This window comes from Olea europaea, chromosome 6 (genome assembly GCF_002742605.1).
Source record: "Olea europaea var. sylvestris chromosome 6, O_europaea_v1, whole genome shotgun sequence".
Taxonomy (NCBI): Eukaryota; Viridiplantae; Streptophyta; class Magnoliopsida; order Lamiales; family Oleaceae; genus Olea; species Olea europaea.
The window spans coordinates 8,959,795-8,979,133 of record NC_036242.1 but is presented as its reverse complement, the minus strand read 5'-3'; the positions used below and the strand labels follow the sequence as shown (position 1 = coordinate 8,979,133).

The following is a 19,339-nucleotide window of genomic DNA, read 5'->3' as shown; positions in this document are numbered from 1 at the left end:
GTCTATTCTTTCCTTATTCCAAACTCCAATCCTAACTTACCTAACTCATCTATATAAAATTGCAACTAACTCCTTGATTTTTACACATGTTCAATTTACTCCTTTTTGTTCATGGAATCGCCAATTACATAAAACATAACAACATGTTTTGGCATCGCTTAGGCTTTGGCTAGATGCAGCATAGAATCCTTCTACACGCGAAACTTGGACTTGTAATTTAGTTCAAGTTTTAGGCATTTTTTACTTTTAGGTTTCATCTAAATCTGCTTGAACTCGTAAAAACTTGAAACTTAACATTATTAAGCACGCTTTTTATACTACTTTTTCATGGCTCAAAATAAATAAATTATGGGGTCTCATGCAGCAACAATTTCTATTTAGTCAGACGAAAAATCTTACAATTATATCACGAGGCTTTTAAAATTCCCGATAAAATTATACACTTTGTGATTTAGTCTTTCTATATTTCCCGTCACTGAGCAAGGCATTTGAAGTTCAGGCTAATGCCTCTGCGGACTGGGAGGCCCCCTGGGCTTATGTGGCCCGGGATTTCTAGCAAAACTCTTGAAGGTCAAACCTAGCTATGTCCTGAAGATGTACACTTTTACACATTTAATTAATAAAATTCACCACTAAATATGGTTTTTCAAAAAATAATAAAAAAATGTTAATTATCCTTACATATGGTAGCCCACTAAGCACGTTTGGTAGGCGATTATTTTATAATTATTAATGATCATACATTTTCATTAATATCAACCAAACAAGCATATAAGGTACTCCATTTAAAAATTTAAATCACGCTGATCGTATTAAAGCGGGCATGAGAAAACACTACATTTCCTTTCTATGAATTTTAAGAATTTTAATCAATTGTTCTTTATTGTATTTTTAAACTTGACGTATAGTCGCATCATGATCTTGCATTTAAAGACTTTTAATCGATAAGTTTCAAGCTAATCAACTTGTGCACACTTTTAAATAATACGTATACTCAATATGTGCAACTACCACTGTAACCTATCGAGGCTAATATGAGGATTTCTTGACTAATATATCAAATAATACGTACTATATTAAGCCAAAGTTTTATATTTACCACCAGTATCAAGACATTAATCTAAGGGAATAAACGGTTTCCTTGCAAGGAGAGGAAATTGGTCGTTTGATTAACCGTAAGTGAATGAGATCGTAAACAAGTAATAAAATGGTGTGTAGAATGTTGAACTCACGAGACCTATGTGTTTGATCAAGTTAAAGCTAACACTACCCTTAATCGAATAGCAAAATTGAGTTGTAAATAAAAATTGTTAAAACTATCAACTAACTTAAAAGCAATCTAAATAAAATTTATCAAATTCGCAAGAAATATAGTTAAGATGTAGAATCCCCTTATGAATCTATTTTTAGTTCAACAATTTAAAATCATACTTGTTGGTCAATGTTCCTATTTTAATTGAAAATCTCTCTCAATAGTTATCAAATCTATTCCCTTCATATTGCTTTCCTATTTTTCGATGAAAGATGAGAACATGATAAATGTATTAAACGAGTTAGAACATCTTTAAAAACCATATGAAACATAAAGGTATATCTTTATCATCTATCGAATCCCAGAATACCTATTACTATGTGCTAACGACTTTATTATCTCTCTCGATGATAATAAATTCCACAAACATTTCAATTATTGGCAAACTATGACAAATATCCAAACAATTGAACAAATTAACATCAATTTAATTATTTAAACAAAAAACTTCGTAACAATGATTCATCACATGCTAAGCCAAGCATATTGTCAAAACTAAACACAAAAAGGATAAAAAAAAACATCGTCAAAAATCGATGAAACGTGACTAATTCCCACTCAATTATTGATAAATTATCGAATGAAGATTGGGAATTTAATTCCAATTTCCAAAACTGCAGCTCACTCTTGTGTAAGTCTTCTTTTCCGCCGGTATGCGTCTCTATACATATTCCATTTACCGCCACCAACTTATATTTATCTCCAGAGGCTGCCCAATTTCCCGTCCAATTATATATATATATATATATATAAAATTAAAACAGCAGCCAGCTCAATTTCTGTATGTATATCGATAATAATAATCTTGCATCCCACTTTTCTCTCTTTTTCCTCCAAGTTAGTGCCACCAAAGTGTATTTTTTTATATTCTTTCAGCAAACGACAGCACTCCCTTTCTGTGCGTATATAATATTGGCTGCTTGCTTTTTTCTCCAGCAACTGTGTATATATATTAAGCTCCCATTTGCCCCCCTTTTAAAACTCTTTAATTTAATTTATTTTTTTCTCTCTCCTACTTTCAATTACACAATCTTCAATAAAATAATATTACATTCAAATTTTATTTTATTCAAATTTTAAAAAAATATTATTCCCCCCATTATAAATTCAGATAATGAGGGCCAAACGGACTCTAGGCCTTGTTTGGTATTCATTTTTTTCAAAATGTATTATTCTCTCTCTTCTTTTCAACCACACATTCTTTATTAAAATAATATTACACGTAAATCAAAAACTTTTCCTTATTTTTCAACCACACATTTCTCATCAATTTACTATTCAAAAATACATTTTTACATAAAAATATCTACCAAACACCCTCCTAATCTAGCATCTCACCACCATTTTTTCCCTTCCAATCCAATTAAACCACTTTTTTGGGCATATATGTGTTTGGTCCAATTACAAATCCCACCAAATTTTTCTTCAATTTTGGCTTTTCTTTTTTTCTTCATCAATTGGTCCAACATGCTAAACCCAATTATTTTCTTTTTAATTTAATCCAAGCCCATTTGGTGCCATATTTCACTACAAGGTTTCATCTTCCTCAAATAATGCAATTTAATCCTTCAATTTCCATAGTGTAGACTTGATACCCAAAACTTGCATTCAATAGCTAATTGATCCTTGTTTCTTTTTCAAGTTGCTTCAAACGAGTTGAACATTAAAACAAACGAAAATTAACCCACTTTAAGTATAAAATCAGTAATTTGACGACATACAAATTTAGTAATGTGACATAAATAAGTGCACAAAATGCACTTATCAGAAATCAATAAAATCACGTGTTTGGAAATACATGCAATTTTGCAATAGATAACCATCTTGCAAATTTGCTAGAAAAGATTTAAATGTTATATATTGCATTATACTGTAATTGTGTCATTTTTATTATTTACATTAGTGGTTTTGAATAATTTTTAAGAGTCCAGATTCCAGCCACTTGCATCCAGTTTTAATAAATTTTTGCAATTAGATTAGTGTACGTCTTTTTGTAGATTATAAATAATGGGACTTTCAGAATATGTAGATAAAAATGAATAAAATTTGTGAGTTCTTCAGGCATTTGTAGCAAAAATATTGGATTTTCATTAACCTGAATCTTATTGTTCTTCTTAATTCTTGGTGAAGATTTGGATTTGAGAAAGAGATGTTCCAGTGTTGAGTGTTGATTTTTATAGTAAATTTCACTTTCAAGATCAGGAGTTTGAGTTGGTATGAACCCGCATTACCTGTGAACATGACAAGACCTGAACTCTAGCTTGTTTTAGAGATTGCCGTGTAAATTGGGCTGGATCGATCTTGGCCACAGAAAATCTAGCAACGAATCCAATCAATTTTCAAGTTTGGCTAAGATCAACTTTCATTAAAAAATTTAATTATATGAAACCACAGAGAACTCAGAAGTCAATCAATAATAGTATTTTTAATTAAAGAGATCCATTACATGTGGTGCCTTCAGAATTTGTTTCAGACTCCATACATTATTAACAATAAATACATATAATAGCTCTACTCTATGCTATATGGATCGTACGTCCATGGCAGTGTAATTTTAAGACCAGAAAACACTCAATTTCACTTATTCCCTGGCATGATGATGGAGACCAGCCAATTCAGAAAAAGAAATATGACCATTCATAATCATCCAAGTACAAGACATCCAAGTTCTGGTTACGGAGCAAGAGACTGGCACTACAGACAGGCTTCCAGTCATTGAATACCCAAGAAATTTTTTGAAGCACTGAACTACACAAGGCAGAAAGCAGAGCAGATCCCTTTGCACTTTGTAGATCTGCACAAGCAGTTGTCACAGGTTACACACCATATAGGCAAACAGTATATAAAAGATACAGAAAAAACAAATGGGTGCATAAAATTATAGCTCATAGCTCAAAAGATATTCACTACTAGTTGAGATGCCCATTAACTTTGAAGGCAGTTTTATACTAGAAAGTTGAGCACCAGTAATGGCTAGTTTTACTTTCAATAGCTTCGATTCAGCTCTACAGAAGTCCACGAATGTGAGGAGACGATAGATTAAACAGCGGTTGCTACCTGTTTCCATCCTCTACTTCCATCTTTAGAGTATTTTTTCCTTGTATGCAGTCTCTCCCTCCATTTAACAAGGGAGGCCGACTAAGACTTGAATTGGTCTTGCAGGTGAGGCATACAACTTGATTCACTGTCCAATTTTGCCACTACTCAAGTATGCCAACTTAAACAGGAAAAAGAAAACAAACTATTAACAGTTGTACACATCTCTCTCTCTCTCTCACACATGCACGCATGCTTACAGACACACACTCATAGCTTTCCATTTACTACAAATCTGCAACAAATACAAGCATATATACCTGCACCACCACAACAAACACCCCAAAACCACAACTCTCATAATAGTCATATTTTCTATTCTCCTCAACCCCAAACCTTAAGTTATCCCCAATAACTAATCTTAAAAAGAAGAGAGAGATGGTTATCCAAGGCCTCTGCAATTGTAAATATGTGGAAACCTTTCAAATATCAGAATAATGCTATTTGTAATCACGATAATGGATCATCACCCCGTGTAGCAACATAGTGGCATTAAATGATCGGTCCAATTAAATGCAAGGACATGAAATTCATGTTATTGGATTTAGCATTCAATGCCATCTATACATGATGATCCATCTTCGTGACGACAAATAACATTACTCATTTATTAAGATCGTAATATGAAACCATGGCCTGTGTCCTATGTGGGTCAAGATTCTGGGGGACTATATGCGGGGGTTGTTCAGAAAGACTGCATGGTGATGGTGATAGTGATGGCCACAGCAATGACATACTACGTTATACACCATATCAGTGGGCTCATGGCAAAAAAGTGTTAAAAGTTGCAATGGTGGTCTTAGTTGATGGAAGAGCAGAGGATGGTGGCAAAAGGGCCACAGGAAAAATGCAGTGGAGCCAGAGTTTTACCACAACTTTAAATAAAGGAGGAAGCTACAGATTATGTTAGTTACACTGTACTGTAAATTAATCTAAGGAGCACAAAAGTATTGTTTTAATGAGGTTTCATGAAAATGGTGTCCTGGAAAGAGGGTTGTTAAGTACTAATCTGAAGTAGCATTCAAACATCTAAAAAGAGAAGGCATCAAGTCAATATATAATGAAAGTAGTTAGAGAAATGGTGCTCAAGATCATCTTCGTTTTCTAAGCTTCCTGCAACAAGTCATCTTGGACTCAAATAACCATGAGCTAAGGGTAAAGTAAATAGAAATTGCGAACAATATCAATTTCTTGGTTTCTCGTTTCAATTTTTAACTTTTTAGGGCACGAGAACTGATCAAGATGGTTTGGATACATTGAAGGAAACCTGTTAAATCCGCTTGTAATTAAAGGCAACAGGACTAGCATTAAGCTTAAACTCATAGAATGGGAGATTGACTTAAAAATAACATTGATGAGGCAATTAGAAGAAAATATAAAACTTGGTTGAGTTGAGTGGACATAGGTGGGGAAGGGGGACAAAACTCGTGACAGATAGCTGCTATATCTTAAAAGAACAAATGAATGGTTTTCTTTATATTACAATCAATATACAATGGCTATAGTGTACCTCTTGCAGTTAACAAACTCTTACCAACGAATCTTCAGTGTTGGAGAAACCAACTAGATATTCTGCAAGACCTCTCCCAAGATATCTGGCAAGCAAGAAATAACAATAAGAAGCATAACTAGTCAAATAATGCTGATGATAACTGATTACCTGCTCTGATAGCCATATTACCGTCAATAGAAGATGGTGAGAGAGTGGGAGGGGAAATAGAGAGAGAGAGTGTGTAGTGAGAGCTGATGTACCATATTTATTTAATATTATACTCGTACTCCTCTGATACCTGATGTACCATATTCATTTAAAACTACACTCATACCCCACTGATGGATTGGAAGATTCTAAGAAGCAAAAACCCCATCCGCCATAAAGAAAGATTAGGAAAGTAATCAAATCCCAACAAACTCCAGAAGCTGGTTCCCACAGTTCTGGACAAGTATTGCCTGAGAAAGAAATCCAAACACTCATAAAAAGTCAGCAGGACAGAAACATGTTTGATGCCAACTAGCTTGCATAAAGAGCATGGTTTAAAAATCACACAATCATGAAACAGAGAGTTTGTAGGATTTTAATGTTATAAGAAAAACTAAGATCATTTAGCCCTTGTTTGAGCCTCATTTTGGAGGAAAAATGAATTTTGGAATAGTGTATTGATGGAAAATGTGTGGTTAAAAAACAAGGAAAAGTTTTGGATTTGTGTGTAATATTATTTTATTGATAAATATGTGGTTAAAATGATGTTAAAACACTGTTTAAAAATGACTTTTTTCCAAAAAAAAAATGGGGCTCAAACAGGGCTTAAAAGAGAAGTAAACTCATGCAATAGAATTTGTTACCATATTGACGCATCATGCAAAGAAATTAGGTTTGTTTGCATTGAAAAAAAAGGAGGAGGGGGGGGGGGGGGGGGAATAATTGAGAAATTTTTAACAGAGGTCTGGAAGATACTGATATTCTAAAGGAAATCCATTGTTTAAAATAATTATTTACTGCTAATGCCTCTAATCTCGCCTCCTGTGAGGATTTCGTTGAACGCCTCAAAGCTTATGATTAAGTGCCATTTGTGGGGCTTACACATCGAGGTTAATCCTCAGGGAGACTAAGTGTAAGTCCACTGTCCTTCGTTTTCTATTTTTGGCCTTGTGAACTAATTTATAAAACCTAAAATGTTTTACCGGCTTTTTTATTTTCTTATTTCTGCCTCTACATAGAAGGGAAAGGAAAGGAGAATAAACCATTGAAAAAAAATAAAAAATACTATTAACGAATAAGAAGATGGTAGGTGAACCAAATGGGGTAGAAGATTTCTTTCAGGATCCTGTTAGTAGTAATGATTTAAGAGATTTTTTATTTGTTTCTACTTCTAGCAATAGATTACAATTTTTTTACTTGATAACTAATTGTAAGTTAGTTAGTGATAATTACTGTTGATCTATTTTAAATTTGTATGCACGCTAGAGTTTTATATTGTTAATCGGTTCTTATCATGATTTCTTAAGATGATTTGTGGAATATTATGAGGGATAATTTTGTATTTTTACATTCTTTTGAATTATTTTATTGGTTTGTCTTGAGGCCTATGCCACAAAGCATCTCAATACTAATGCCTCGCCTCAGTAACATATTAAAACTTTTAAACATTGAGGTATTCGCTTCCTTTTTAACCCTTTCTCTACTACACTAAAAATAAGATCGCATCTGGCATCAACCTATTCCAAACCAGACTAAGACATGCAATAGCAGTATATGCAGTATCCTAGTTTAGTTATACTACTCGATCATGCACATATAGCTCATGCAAGATAAGTAAAGGATGAAAAGATGAGGCTGGTTCAACTACTAATAACTCAAACAGGCACATAATATTAGAAGTAGCGTGTTTCTGTAACAATTTCAACTTTTAATTAGACTTACGTTTATCTATAACTTCCATTTTACTTATTCCTAATGATATGCTCTTCTGATCATTCATACTATCTAGTGATACAAAGAAACTCGAAGCTCGACTTCCTTGCTCCTAGACCAGTGAACAGTGGCTCTAGAGGCCCAAACTATGTCAAAGATTCACCAACATACAGACCATCGGAGAAACAATGCATTCTAGCATCGTGCATACATGGCCACCGACAGACTAATCAGTCAATATGTTCTCCAGTTATAGTAAAGGATTAATCCTTCATCAGAACCCTAGTATTTCAGGAAATCCTGATGACTAAGCTTGTCGTACCTAAAATAAAATGACCAGTCCCCAGACTAGGTAAAGCAAGGTCCATGGTAGCATCTTTTACATTAAATATACACATTTATTCTCATATCTTGCGGGCATTAGCATGGGAGATCAACCAGGGGCATCTGCCCCCGTTTTTCTTGCAAATCATAGAATACCTGAGGTTCAAGAGCAAGTACAAGGAGTTTCCAGCATCACCACTATCTACAGAAATCAATCCATATCAAATTGAGTTTGTTAAACGGGAATCTGGCTGGAACTTCGGTACTGTTAAGTAGATCCAAAATATATTTAAGAACCCATAGTAAGGCCTTAAAAGAAAATTCAAAAATCAAAGGTCGAGATTTACTTCTTGTTAAAAATTAAATGAGCAAATCTCTATGTTTCTACTCACTATTCTTGTTTAGTTAGTTAATTCAGTTCACTCCTGCTATGTTAATTAGTTATATAATTGAATTCTAAACTTAAACCAATCTGGATATACCAAGCTTAGCCTATACGATCTAAAGCTTCCATCATTCTTATTCCTAGTAATATACTTCTAACCAATTACTCCATCAATGATATCCAACCCGCATCAAAATCCAGTTTGATAGTGTAAATGAATCTCAATCTGACTTGAGCTCGACCAGATCTTCAGCATAATAAACTAATATAAAACACTTATTTATGATCTCTCAGTAAGGTCTTCAAGAAAAAAACTAAAAAATAAATTTAAATATAAGAATTTATTGTATGCAAAAAAAATTTAGTTAACTATTTATACTTGTACAAGTTAATTTCAGCGGACTCCAGCTATGTGAAATCAATAAATATAACTGAATTTGCTCTATTTACAGATAAAACTATCTTATCGTACTCAGTAGATAATTTAATCCTAGTAACAACGGAATCCAAATTGGTGCAGCCTCACTCTATTTCCATACCCTTCGACCAAGAACGAAACAAAATTTAACACAGTCCACCAATCTAAAGCTAGAATTAACCGTTGCAATTATAACCAACTCAAAGCAACAGTGCTTCACTTTAATTAGTCCAGTTTACAAGCGAGACTAGCTTCCACGGTCTATAAATTATTCAAAGTAATGATTGCAGCATTTACTAACATAACAGAAGAACATAAAATTAATAAACAAAGGCAATAAACAGAATATTTCTGGACTGAGTTAGGGCTTTATTTGAAGCTAAAAGTCAAACCAGGAATACGATTAAAGAACTGCAAATCTACCCAAAATATGTTAACAAAAGCAGCAAATATAAATGATAAACACTGGCACATCAACCAGGAAAAGCATCACTGCATCATCTGATAACCCTATGTCTTGTATCAATTGACCAGCATAACTAAGATGTCCCCCCACCTTGAAGACAAGCCAGAGACCCATGAACATTGAGAATCAACTGTCTCAGACACCTTTTCATCATTCGATCTTCCTAGAAACATAGAGCATATTGGCATCAGGAAGAACAATAAAAAGTCGAACAATAGAAAGATAAGATATAGTAATTTTCATTAAAGTTACTTGTGCATTGAGAACCACTTACATTAAGGAGACTATTAAATGTGCCATCCATGAGAATTTCCGGAAGGGAATCTCTTAGTGCAATGCGACCCCTGCAAAAAAATGTTTATTAGTTTATGTGCATGAGTGAAAGTGCAGAGAGGAATGCAGTGACAGAAGTAACTGCATCCAATCCGTATATGATCAACCTTGGGTCCTCAGACATCCGAATATAGCACTTAATAATGTGCTTTAATAGCAGAGGTGAAGGTTTTTCAGCCAGTCCGACAACCAAACTCCTCAGTACTCGACATACAGCATAGAATCGATCTGCTGCAACACATACATATCCCAAGCCTTCTCCATCCTGCAATATCTTTAGCAGGATGTATGCGGCAACCTGCCAATCCAAACGATTCTATCAGAATCTGCCAGGTCCATCAAAACACATCAAAGTACAAAGCTGACATTCCACCTACACAAGAGATGCCTAAAAATTCTAGTTAGGACACAACGTTCTATGCACAGCCATGGACTTGTAATCCATCTACAAGTCTGCACAGCATGTGCAAAGTGTGTGTGAAAATGCGGAGATGTGCTCATGTGTGCTTTATCACATGTGCTCTAAGGTCCCAAATGTGACTCCACAAGAGAAATCTATCAATGCCACAACAGATTAAACATGAAAAACTTGGACAAAAATGTGGATGGTTTTTGAACACTAATATTCCAACGGCATGGCAGATCAGGTATCGTAAGATTAAGATAACAACATTTGACAGCGGATCATCATTTGGTGCGATAGTGATACTTAAGGTTTTGGTGCCTTTTCAACAGTCTTGGGCTACAACTTATTGAAGCATATTCCTCAAGGCATAAGCCTCAGACAGAATATCTTAGAACTGACTTTATGCCCTCTGCTAAGACTCCTAGTTGAACATGTACATTTGCAACCACCTCCCAACAACTAAGGAAAATGCTGCCACAGCAATTTTCTCAGTATATAAAAGGTCCAAAGATGAACAAGAAAAAGAAAGAATTCTTCAATACATTTTAGGAGATGACGACGACTCGAATACCTTAAAACTACCTGGACCACATGGACAGTAATACAAAGTTTGACCAGTGATAATCATAGGTATTCTCGTTGGGAATTAATTAAAAGGGCAGACATGATCCATAATAAGTTTCAAGACACTTCACCGTTTTTGTCATTTCATTGCCATTCTCCATAAGGCGTAGACACAGGGGCATAATTTCTGTATCAAGAAGGAAACGGATAACTGCAGTGTCATCTCCCTGAAAAAAGTGACAAATTATGTTATTTTAAGATGCTAGGAAAAGTGAGCAAGCGATATACAGAAAATTTTATAGATGTCGTGAACAAAAATAATCATAATACCCAACCAAAAAATAAAAAATATCAAAAATCAAGTAGAAGCAAGATCAACAATGCTATTAATAGTTTTTTTTTACCCAGCTTTTAATTCAATAGACAGGGATTTATAAGTTATTTTTTTAATAAGCAGTTTTCCTCGGTGTCCTTTCCCTGCAGATACCCTAAAACTACTAGGGCCAATTGGCCTCAGTTCAAATAATGTAAAAACAGACACCCCCAACTCCACTTAGCATCTAGCTGTTTGTTCAAAGAATATTACACCTCATATACGGCAGTAAGATCAGGATAAAGAAGGTATAACACACTAAAAGGAGTAAATATAACTGCTTTGTTAATGGAGAAATATGCAAGTGTACTACATTTCTGCACATAGAAAACAACCTGTATTTCAAAGTAATTAGATAACTTAAGGTGGATTTTTAGCTTTCTGTTGGTGCAATATACCTTAACGTGGAACAGAAGATGAGAGTGAATTGTTATAGATGTACCTTCACTAGAGCACCAAGGACACCCAGGCAAGTAAGCCTCAGGTACTCAAATGGCCTTAATTTGCAATTTGTGGTAAGAAAGGAGTACAAATATAATGGAAAGTGAGCTGCAACAAAGGGAAATATCAGCAAAAAATGTCAGAGTTGATGTCACAAACATGTGCATCCTAGAAGAAGTAGCAGTGAGAAAAATGAGCTATTCATCTATATCAGGAAACGGGAAAAAAATTCACTCAAGTAAACACTAAGGTCAAACTATGAAGAACGAACACTCTAGGGTTGTACGTATGTGTCCGTATCCAACAAGTATCATGTCGCGTCAGATGCCAACAAATGCTCCAAGACACATCCATGACACACCACATGATTGTCCTATTTTTCAGATATTTTTAATTTTAACACTTGAGGGATAATTTAGGGCACAACTCGGGCATTGTCCAACATGGCATGTGGCGGGTTCTATATTGTTCATATTTTTTATAGTTATAACAAAAGAGGAACATGTTCTGGACGCACATGCACAAAGGACACAGAAGTCCCATTTTGTAATTTTTGAAATTATAAAACTAAATTAATTTATAATTATCAGAAGCTTTATCTAAAAATGTCAAGATAATTTGAGAAAAGTTCTACAAACTTCATGTCAAATTTGGTTTACATTTATTATATTGGTACTTTTCTTTTCGTCGCAATAGTAATCTATAGTTGAACTCGAAGTTGTTTTAGAATAATAAATAATTACTACTCTTATTTAAAAGATTTCACCGACAAAAATAAACACAAAAAGAGTATTGATAATATTCAAAATAATAGTACTATATAAATGTGGATAATTTAAATCAATGTTTCTGTGTCATACTTCTTTGAAGAATCACATGGTGAAGTGTTCGCTTCTTACACGTCCAATTTATGAAGTGAAATGCATAATAACAGAGTTTTCTTTCTTTGCTATCTTTATTGAGCAAGCAGTAATATCATAATGCCATGACAAATAAAAGATAGGGCAACTCCTCCAGCAATTAAAATGACAGGTCACATATAATAGGTTGTCAAAACTCCTACTTCCAGAACAAATGAACATGTACAAGCTGTGAGAAAACTCCATTTAACTTCAAAATCTCATTCTCTTAAAGGATAAAGAAAATAAAAATTCGCACGTGGAAGAGATAAAGTACCTTTGACAAACGACCTCCTTGTGCACGGATGGGATGCCACGCACTACCAGAAAAAAGATTGAAAATAATAATATCACATCAGAACAAGGTAAGGACGATGTTCATATTTCTTGTTCACAATTATTTATTTTCTCTAGAGAGGGGGTTATATTTTTCGCAGAGTGAAATATTTCTCATTAACTTGATTAAGTAGAATCCCATGTTCAATTTGTATATTATTATCAGAATACATAAGAGTTACAATTATTTTAAACTATCGTCAAAGAGAGAAAGTCTGCAAGCATGTCTGGATCATCTCTGCACTCATAAAAGTGTCTAGCTTCAATGCCATAAAGTTAAGCACCAAAATAATAAAGGACTATGTTGTCTCAATTTCGGCACACTCCAGAATTCCTGGCTCTAGTTGCCAATACAGGAATATGGCAAAATAGCATGCAACTGATTAGAATACTTAATTTAAAAGAGAAGATGTGTTTGAAAAGATAATAACTAATGAAAAAATTATATTTTCAGAATAAAACATTGTAAAATAATGTTCACTCAAGGGTAAGATTATCTCGGAATTTAGCATGGATAAATATAAAGAACAAAATTATGCGTTTTGAATTTCAAATACATAAGAAATTCAGTATTTTGGACTTGTTTAGTGTTTAACAAATCTATTCCTTATAACTTCCCAAACCACAGATGAAAATGCAAATTGTTCCCCGCCAAAACAAATCGGCGACCATGAAGATGCTTGGCACCTTTTCTTGTTACATCCTCCGAAATACCCAAATCAAATTCCGGCAACAGATAGCTGAGGGGAAGATCTGTTTATCCTTCGGTTCTTTTTAACTTATATTTTTCCTTCTGCCTTCCAACTATCCCTCATCTCCTTGGTTGCTAGTGGCAACTCAAGAATTTGCCCTACAGATGTCCAACAACAATAACTGGTGTTTAGCAACAGAAAGCAGAGGAGAAGATAAGTTGCTTATCCTTTGTTTCATTTTACTTATTTTTCTCCTCCTTTCCAGCTATCCCCTTCATGTCGTAGGTTGCTAGTGCCAGCTCAAGCAATTTACCATATAGATGTCCCACGGCAATACCTGGTCTCGTTCCTTGTTCGTGTCATACCAACATGTGCACCAGGGCTAAGGGCCTATTTGGCAATGCTTTTAAAGTCAAAAACTGCTTCTGAGATTAAGAAGTTGCTTTTAAACCTATTTGATGCTATGCCAGACTATAAAAGCTTTTAGATCTTCTAGCAGAAGTAAAAGCATGACCTTACCAAATGGGCCCTTTAGTGTCATGTAATATAGACAAATGCAACAACATGACCAATTTTTTGTATGGCATGGAAAAATAAAGATAGAAAAGAATTTGCCGAAGAATCAGCAACAATGATTTTGCAGGAGAAATCGAGGAAACAAAAGGAAATCATACCTGGAGAAGGGCAAGTGCATTGCAGGCTCTGTTTGATTGTGCTGACGTTAGAGTAGGTGGTGATAAATACGGGTAGATGCCAATTACTTCCTGCAAGAGTAAGTAAGTAACATACAGCAACATCAGCAAAAAAGTGTCATCATAAAAGATGGGAAAGGAACGATGCTTGCCATTAAATAAAAAATGAACACTAGCAAGTTAGAAGAATGTAACTCTTGATGATAAAATTAGTCAAAAATAGATAAAGAATCATGTGATCATAAATCATAACCTTTTCCTCCAAATTTTTGGATAAGATTACAAGATATCGATTAATACATTTATGCGGTAGATTTGCTACAGCTCCATAAATTGCACTAACTTATAACATATATGAGTAGTTTTTTTTACAATATATATTTTCAAAGAACAAACAGTAGCCTAGCATTGGGAAAAGAATGACGCTGAAATAATTAATAGAATATGGTCCTTGTACGATCATGCATTACCAAAATAATTATTGAAAACCAAACGAGAAATAGTGAAGAGAAAAAGAACTTATGGAAAAAGTTTGAAAATTATACCTGCAAGAGTATTGCCATTGTACCGAAGCTTTGCCATAGTAGCAGACCGAAATCTTGAAATTTTTCTCTCATCTATTGACAAAAAATGAGTTTATTAGGCATCCATAACGCAATTGATTGAAAATAGGTCAACCTTGGAATAAAGATGAATTCTTCAAACAAAAAAACATATAAAGATGGAAAAGATGCTAAACCTGACAGGTTCATGATTACAGATCATAGAAGGAAGAGGAATGAGTAAACCTCTCAGCGAATTGGTGATAATGCAGATGATGGCGCATAAACAGATTCACATATCAATTCTAATATACCATGAAATGAAAAAACAAATAACTTGTACTCAGATCAGAAACTAAAATAAAGCCCTCTAGACCACTAGTAATGCCATGTCAAGCGTCTTGCAGCTAAATACCATTTCAGTTGATCCCAATACAGCGACCTTTAGTTTCAAGAAGGTCAAGTTTCCAAGTTTGGAAAGTGCCACTGTGTGGTACTCATAAACACAAATGCACAGCTACATTGAACATGTCATGCAGAAGAGTTAAAAGACAAAGCTGATTCACAAAAATGGTTTAGAAATTCCAGACTTGTGCCTTCTCATAAATGAGCTGCATGTTTGGACGTCTTCTCTTCAAAATATTAATAATTTGATTTCATCCCACAAAAGTTAAATTATCAAACTGCAACTGGAAATATAATTCTACTTCAGTTGCACTGAATATTGCTTCTTGTATGATTATATACACAGAGCTATTAGCTATGTAAGTTGGTATTGATGAGTTTGTTTCGCTTATGCTTTTAATACCAATTTAACTTGACAATTTATTAGATACATTGAGTTTTTAGAAAGTTTTGATTTGTAGGATTGATGAATTGGTGAAAAAGAGCTAATCATAAAATGTGAAGGAGCTAAAGAGGATTATAATATGAATCGGCAAGTAAATGCCTTGGAAACCATGCAAAAGACGTGAAAAAAGAGGCCAAGTTGAATTAAGAAAAAGAAAAATTGCAAAAGAATGTTCTTCAAAGCCAGCGCCTGGCAAAGTAGAAAGAAGACAAAGTAGCAGAACCTGGGCGCCCAAGTGCTACGGTGGTGGCGCCTAGGCGCCCAAACATGAAGAAATAAATCCAGCATGCTGGCGTGCAATCACCAACCCAGATCCAGGTCACGGCGTGCAGGCCACTATAGTTGGGCGCCTAAGCGCTGCACCGTCGGTAGGATTTTTCGAGTTTACTTCATCTGTTACAAGCTCAATTGCAATCCAACTTGACAGGACTTCAAAGAACCTACAAATACAACTTGAAAGGCACTTTTCAAGGGGGAGAATTCAACAAGGCAAAATATCAATAAAGAGAACGGCAACAACAAGAAGAAGATTAATTCAAGCTCCAAACCAGTTTTTATTTCTTTTCTTCGCCATTTTTTGTTTATTTTGAATTTGATTATATCTTTTTCATCCATCATGAACTAAATTATCTATCTAGGGTTTGATGTAATCGACATTTGAGATATTGTTTTGATTTTAATTTGTTATTTCTTTGGGATTTTCCAATTAGTTTATTTGTGTTATTTGAGATTAACACTTTCAATTAAGGGGCCATTAATTTATTTATTTTATTGTTTGAGTTTCGACACCCGACAGACTGAGTTTTAGACGTGATTTTAGAATAGCACAACCTAAAAAATTATTGATTTCCAAAAAAAAGTATAATTCCTCTAAAATTGTCCAACATAAGAACCAAGAACTTGATAATTATTAGATGCTTAATTCTACATAGACATATGAAAACATAATTATAGGAATTGTTTTAACTCAGCACTCCGAGTGGAGTAGAATTACATTAGTGTTCTTACTTATAAACTTGAAAAATTCATTAGAGATAACCATATAGTTAATAAATATAGTCAATAGTAAGGTGAAATCACAACCTTATGCTTTCTCATATTGATAAATTCTTCTAAATTGCATACAAATCATTGAGTTCATCACCATATTCACCGTAGAATTAGATAAAACCACTGATACTAAATTTCAATTATCTAGATAAAATAGAGGCTATTCAATTATAGTATTTAGTATAAAATTGATATTCAATCCTTATGGGTTCGATATCCTAACTTAATCGTTATATTACAAAATTTGACGTTATACGCCTGAGGTATAATTACAGTATAGAAAATGTGTAACAGTAATTGACAGTTGTGTGAAGTAAAAGTAAGAATACCCTTGAAATTCAAGATAAAAATAGAGCCTACTGTACAAGTTGAATCAATGCCTAAGCTTAATGCAAAATGTACTAGACAGCAATAAATTATTTGTGAACATTTACCACCTTGGCCAAAAACACATCACCAATCCATTGAATTTCTCACTTGTCCACCTTTTTTTTTCTTTAAATCATGGGTGTTCGGGCCAGTTTACGCGCACCTCGACTAATTTTACGGGACCTTGAAGTTTACAGTCGGGTGCTCACCTCAATGGTCCTGAGGGAACTCGAACTGATGACCATTGAAGAGCAAATCCAAGACCTGACTACTGAGCTACCCCTCAGAATTCTCACTTGTCCGCCCTCTTAATATTATCTATAACAGCATTTACAAAATAAATAAGTTTATATACCTTCTCTTGTTCTTGGACAAAATTTAGAAGTCTCAATCCTATTAACTAATGTCATCACACTCCTTCAACCATTTTTATTTGTGATCATCATGTCCACATATACTTTTCAGTAAACCTCTATGCATTATTTAATTAAATGTCATAGTTTTACTATGGACAACGGTCCAAGGAAGCTTCCTAATTGTACATTTTTTCCTTTTCATTTTTACTCAGGTCTCATGGGAAGGAAAATGACGATGCTATAGCTAAAAATGATGGGAGATATAACTATGTCTGTTACACAATTACTCAATAAATAGCAACCCAGGCCCCAGCAAGTAACTGAAAATCCTATTTACAATCAAATGGGAAAATAAAATCTTAAAACACTGTGTAGCAATTTAACACACAGGCAAAAAAGATCACTCATTATTAAAAACAAAACTCGAAACAACGACAGATGAAAAATAGAAATTTATATAAAATTAGAAATAGAATTAGAAAAATAAATTAATAAAACCTTGCAGAGTTCCAAAAGGGCATTTCCCCGGAGATCAGCGTCCTGGAGATCGACGAGGAGCTTCATGGCCAATTGCATTTCGCAGGCACTGTCATCGGCTGCGGTAGGAGAAACCGGTGGGTCCACGACACTAGCAGACGCCGATGATCCCACGGAGGTAGCAGAGGCTGCTGAGCCCACGGAACCAGCAGAGGCCGGGGAGTTGCCGGAACCAGCAGAGGCCGGCGAATCACCCGAACCAGCAGAAGCAGGCGAATCACCCGAAACAACAGGACTCGACGAGCCCACAGAAACAACAGGGCTCGACGAGCCCGCAGAAACAACAGGACTCGACGAGCCCACAGAAACAACAGGACTCGACGAGCCCGCAGAAGAAACAACAGGGCTCGACGGGCTGGCGGATCCTTTGACGAGAGTCATGCTTGATGAGTTAGGTTTTCGGCTAGCCATTTCCTCTTCGATAATTCTTATGCAGAAACTGACCTTTCGATTTCGGTTTCGAGTTTTGTCTAGTTGAAATAATGAAACGGAAGAAAGGTGATGGAGGTGTAATTTGCCGCACGTGCTGCTTTTACACGTCACTCTTCGCCACTTGTAGATTTCGGCGGTATTCTGTACGCGCTGCAAAGGTTTCAAATATTTAGTATTAAATTATCAGTATTTAGCCTAATTAATTTAGAATTAAATCATCACTATTTAAATTAAAAAATGCTATGTACCTATCGATATTGCAATCCCAATTTAAATGGTATTAGATGATAGGTTAAATAAAATGTAAAATTAAATGAGTCATTTAATATTACATTAACGTCATCTATATTGCAATTTCAATCCTAATAAAACTAAATAGCATTATTTTTTAAATTACAGTACTCTCTTTTTTCAAACCAAAAACTATAATGATTTTTTCACCTGAGATTGCCCCTGTTTAGCTCCCATTTTTTCCAAATTTTAAAATTTGAAATAGTGTTTTTGAATAATATATGGTTGAAAAAGAATGAAAAAGAATGAAAAAGTTTTCGATTTATGTGTAATATTATTTTATAGAAAATTATGTGGCTGAAAATAAGAAAAAGGAAAAAGAATGTGATCCAAACAGGGGCTGAATAAGAATTATGCCTAGACCACTCACAATCGTGAGCCCCACATCTTGCATGTGAGCTGTGAACCATAATGTCAAAATTGCTGCATTTATAGTAGTATTCAATATATGTCAATGTGTAACCAAATAATAAGCTCAATTAAAAGTAATAAATGTAAGACCATTCAATTAGAACCACTTAATGAGAAATGCTACGTAATCACACTGTGGTTGCATCCCCAGTTTAGGTAGCATTAGTTGACAGGCTAACTGAAAAGTAAAATTAAATAAGTCATTAAATTTCATTTATCATTAAATGCCACATAAACTGGGATTACAATCCCAGTACAGCTAAATAGCATTACTCACCATTTAACACCACGTAGACTAATATTTTAACATTATTGATGTAAAATATTATACATTTATTTGTCAATCATTCTA

The 19,339-nt window shown here is 34.4% G+C and overlaps 2 protein-coding genes across 8 annotated transcripts; both read right to left on the bottom strand.

Annotated features, from left to right (window-relative positions):
• Positions 1-3,707: 3,707 nt before the first annotated feature.
• LOC111395738 lies at positions 3,708-6,572 on the bottom strand. 7 transcript variants are annotated; one of them, XR_002702862.1, is made up of 3 exons: positions 6,161-6,572; positions 5,943-6,003; positions 3,708-4,106 (listed from the first exon to the last, which is right to left on the bottom strand). XR_002702862.1 is itself a non-coding variant. In XM_023021872.1 (3 exons), exons 1-3 carry the CDS (start codon positions 6,381-6,383, stop codon positions 3,894-3,896), a joined length of 423 nt encoding a protein of 140 aa, XP_022877640.1. In that variant the 5' UTR covers positions 6,384-6,552; the 3' UTR covers positions 3,708-3,893. The 7 variants fall into 7 exon arrangements, 1 of the variants encoding a protein (XP_022877640.1); XR_002702859.1 differs by adding an exon at positions 4,370-4,529 and having other exon boundaries at positions 5,919-6,570; XR_002702860.1 differs by adding an exon at positions 4,370-4,529 and having other exon boundaries at positions 5,943-6,570.
• A 1,242-nt stretch (positions 6,573-7,814) lies between these two features.
• On the bottom strand, positions 7,815-18,340 carry LOC111395737 (cell differentiation protein rcd1-like). The gene is made up of 9 exons (XM_023021871.1): positions 17,815-18,340; positions 14,695-14,766; positions 14,132-14,221; positions 12,707-12,749; positions 11,532-11,638; positions 10,848-10,943; positions 9,854-10,044; positions 9,688-9,757; positions 7,815-9,576 (listed from the first exon to the last, which is right to left on the bottom strand). Exons 1-9 carry the CDS (start codon positions 18,262-18,264, stop codon positions 9,487-9,489), a joined length of 1,209 nt encoding a protein of 402 aa, XP_022877639.1. The 5' UTR covers positions 18,265-18,340; the 3' UTR covers positions 7,815-9,486.
• Between the last annotated feature and the right edge of the window lie 999 nt (positions 18,341-19,339).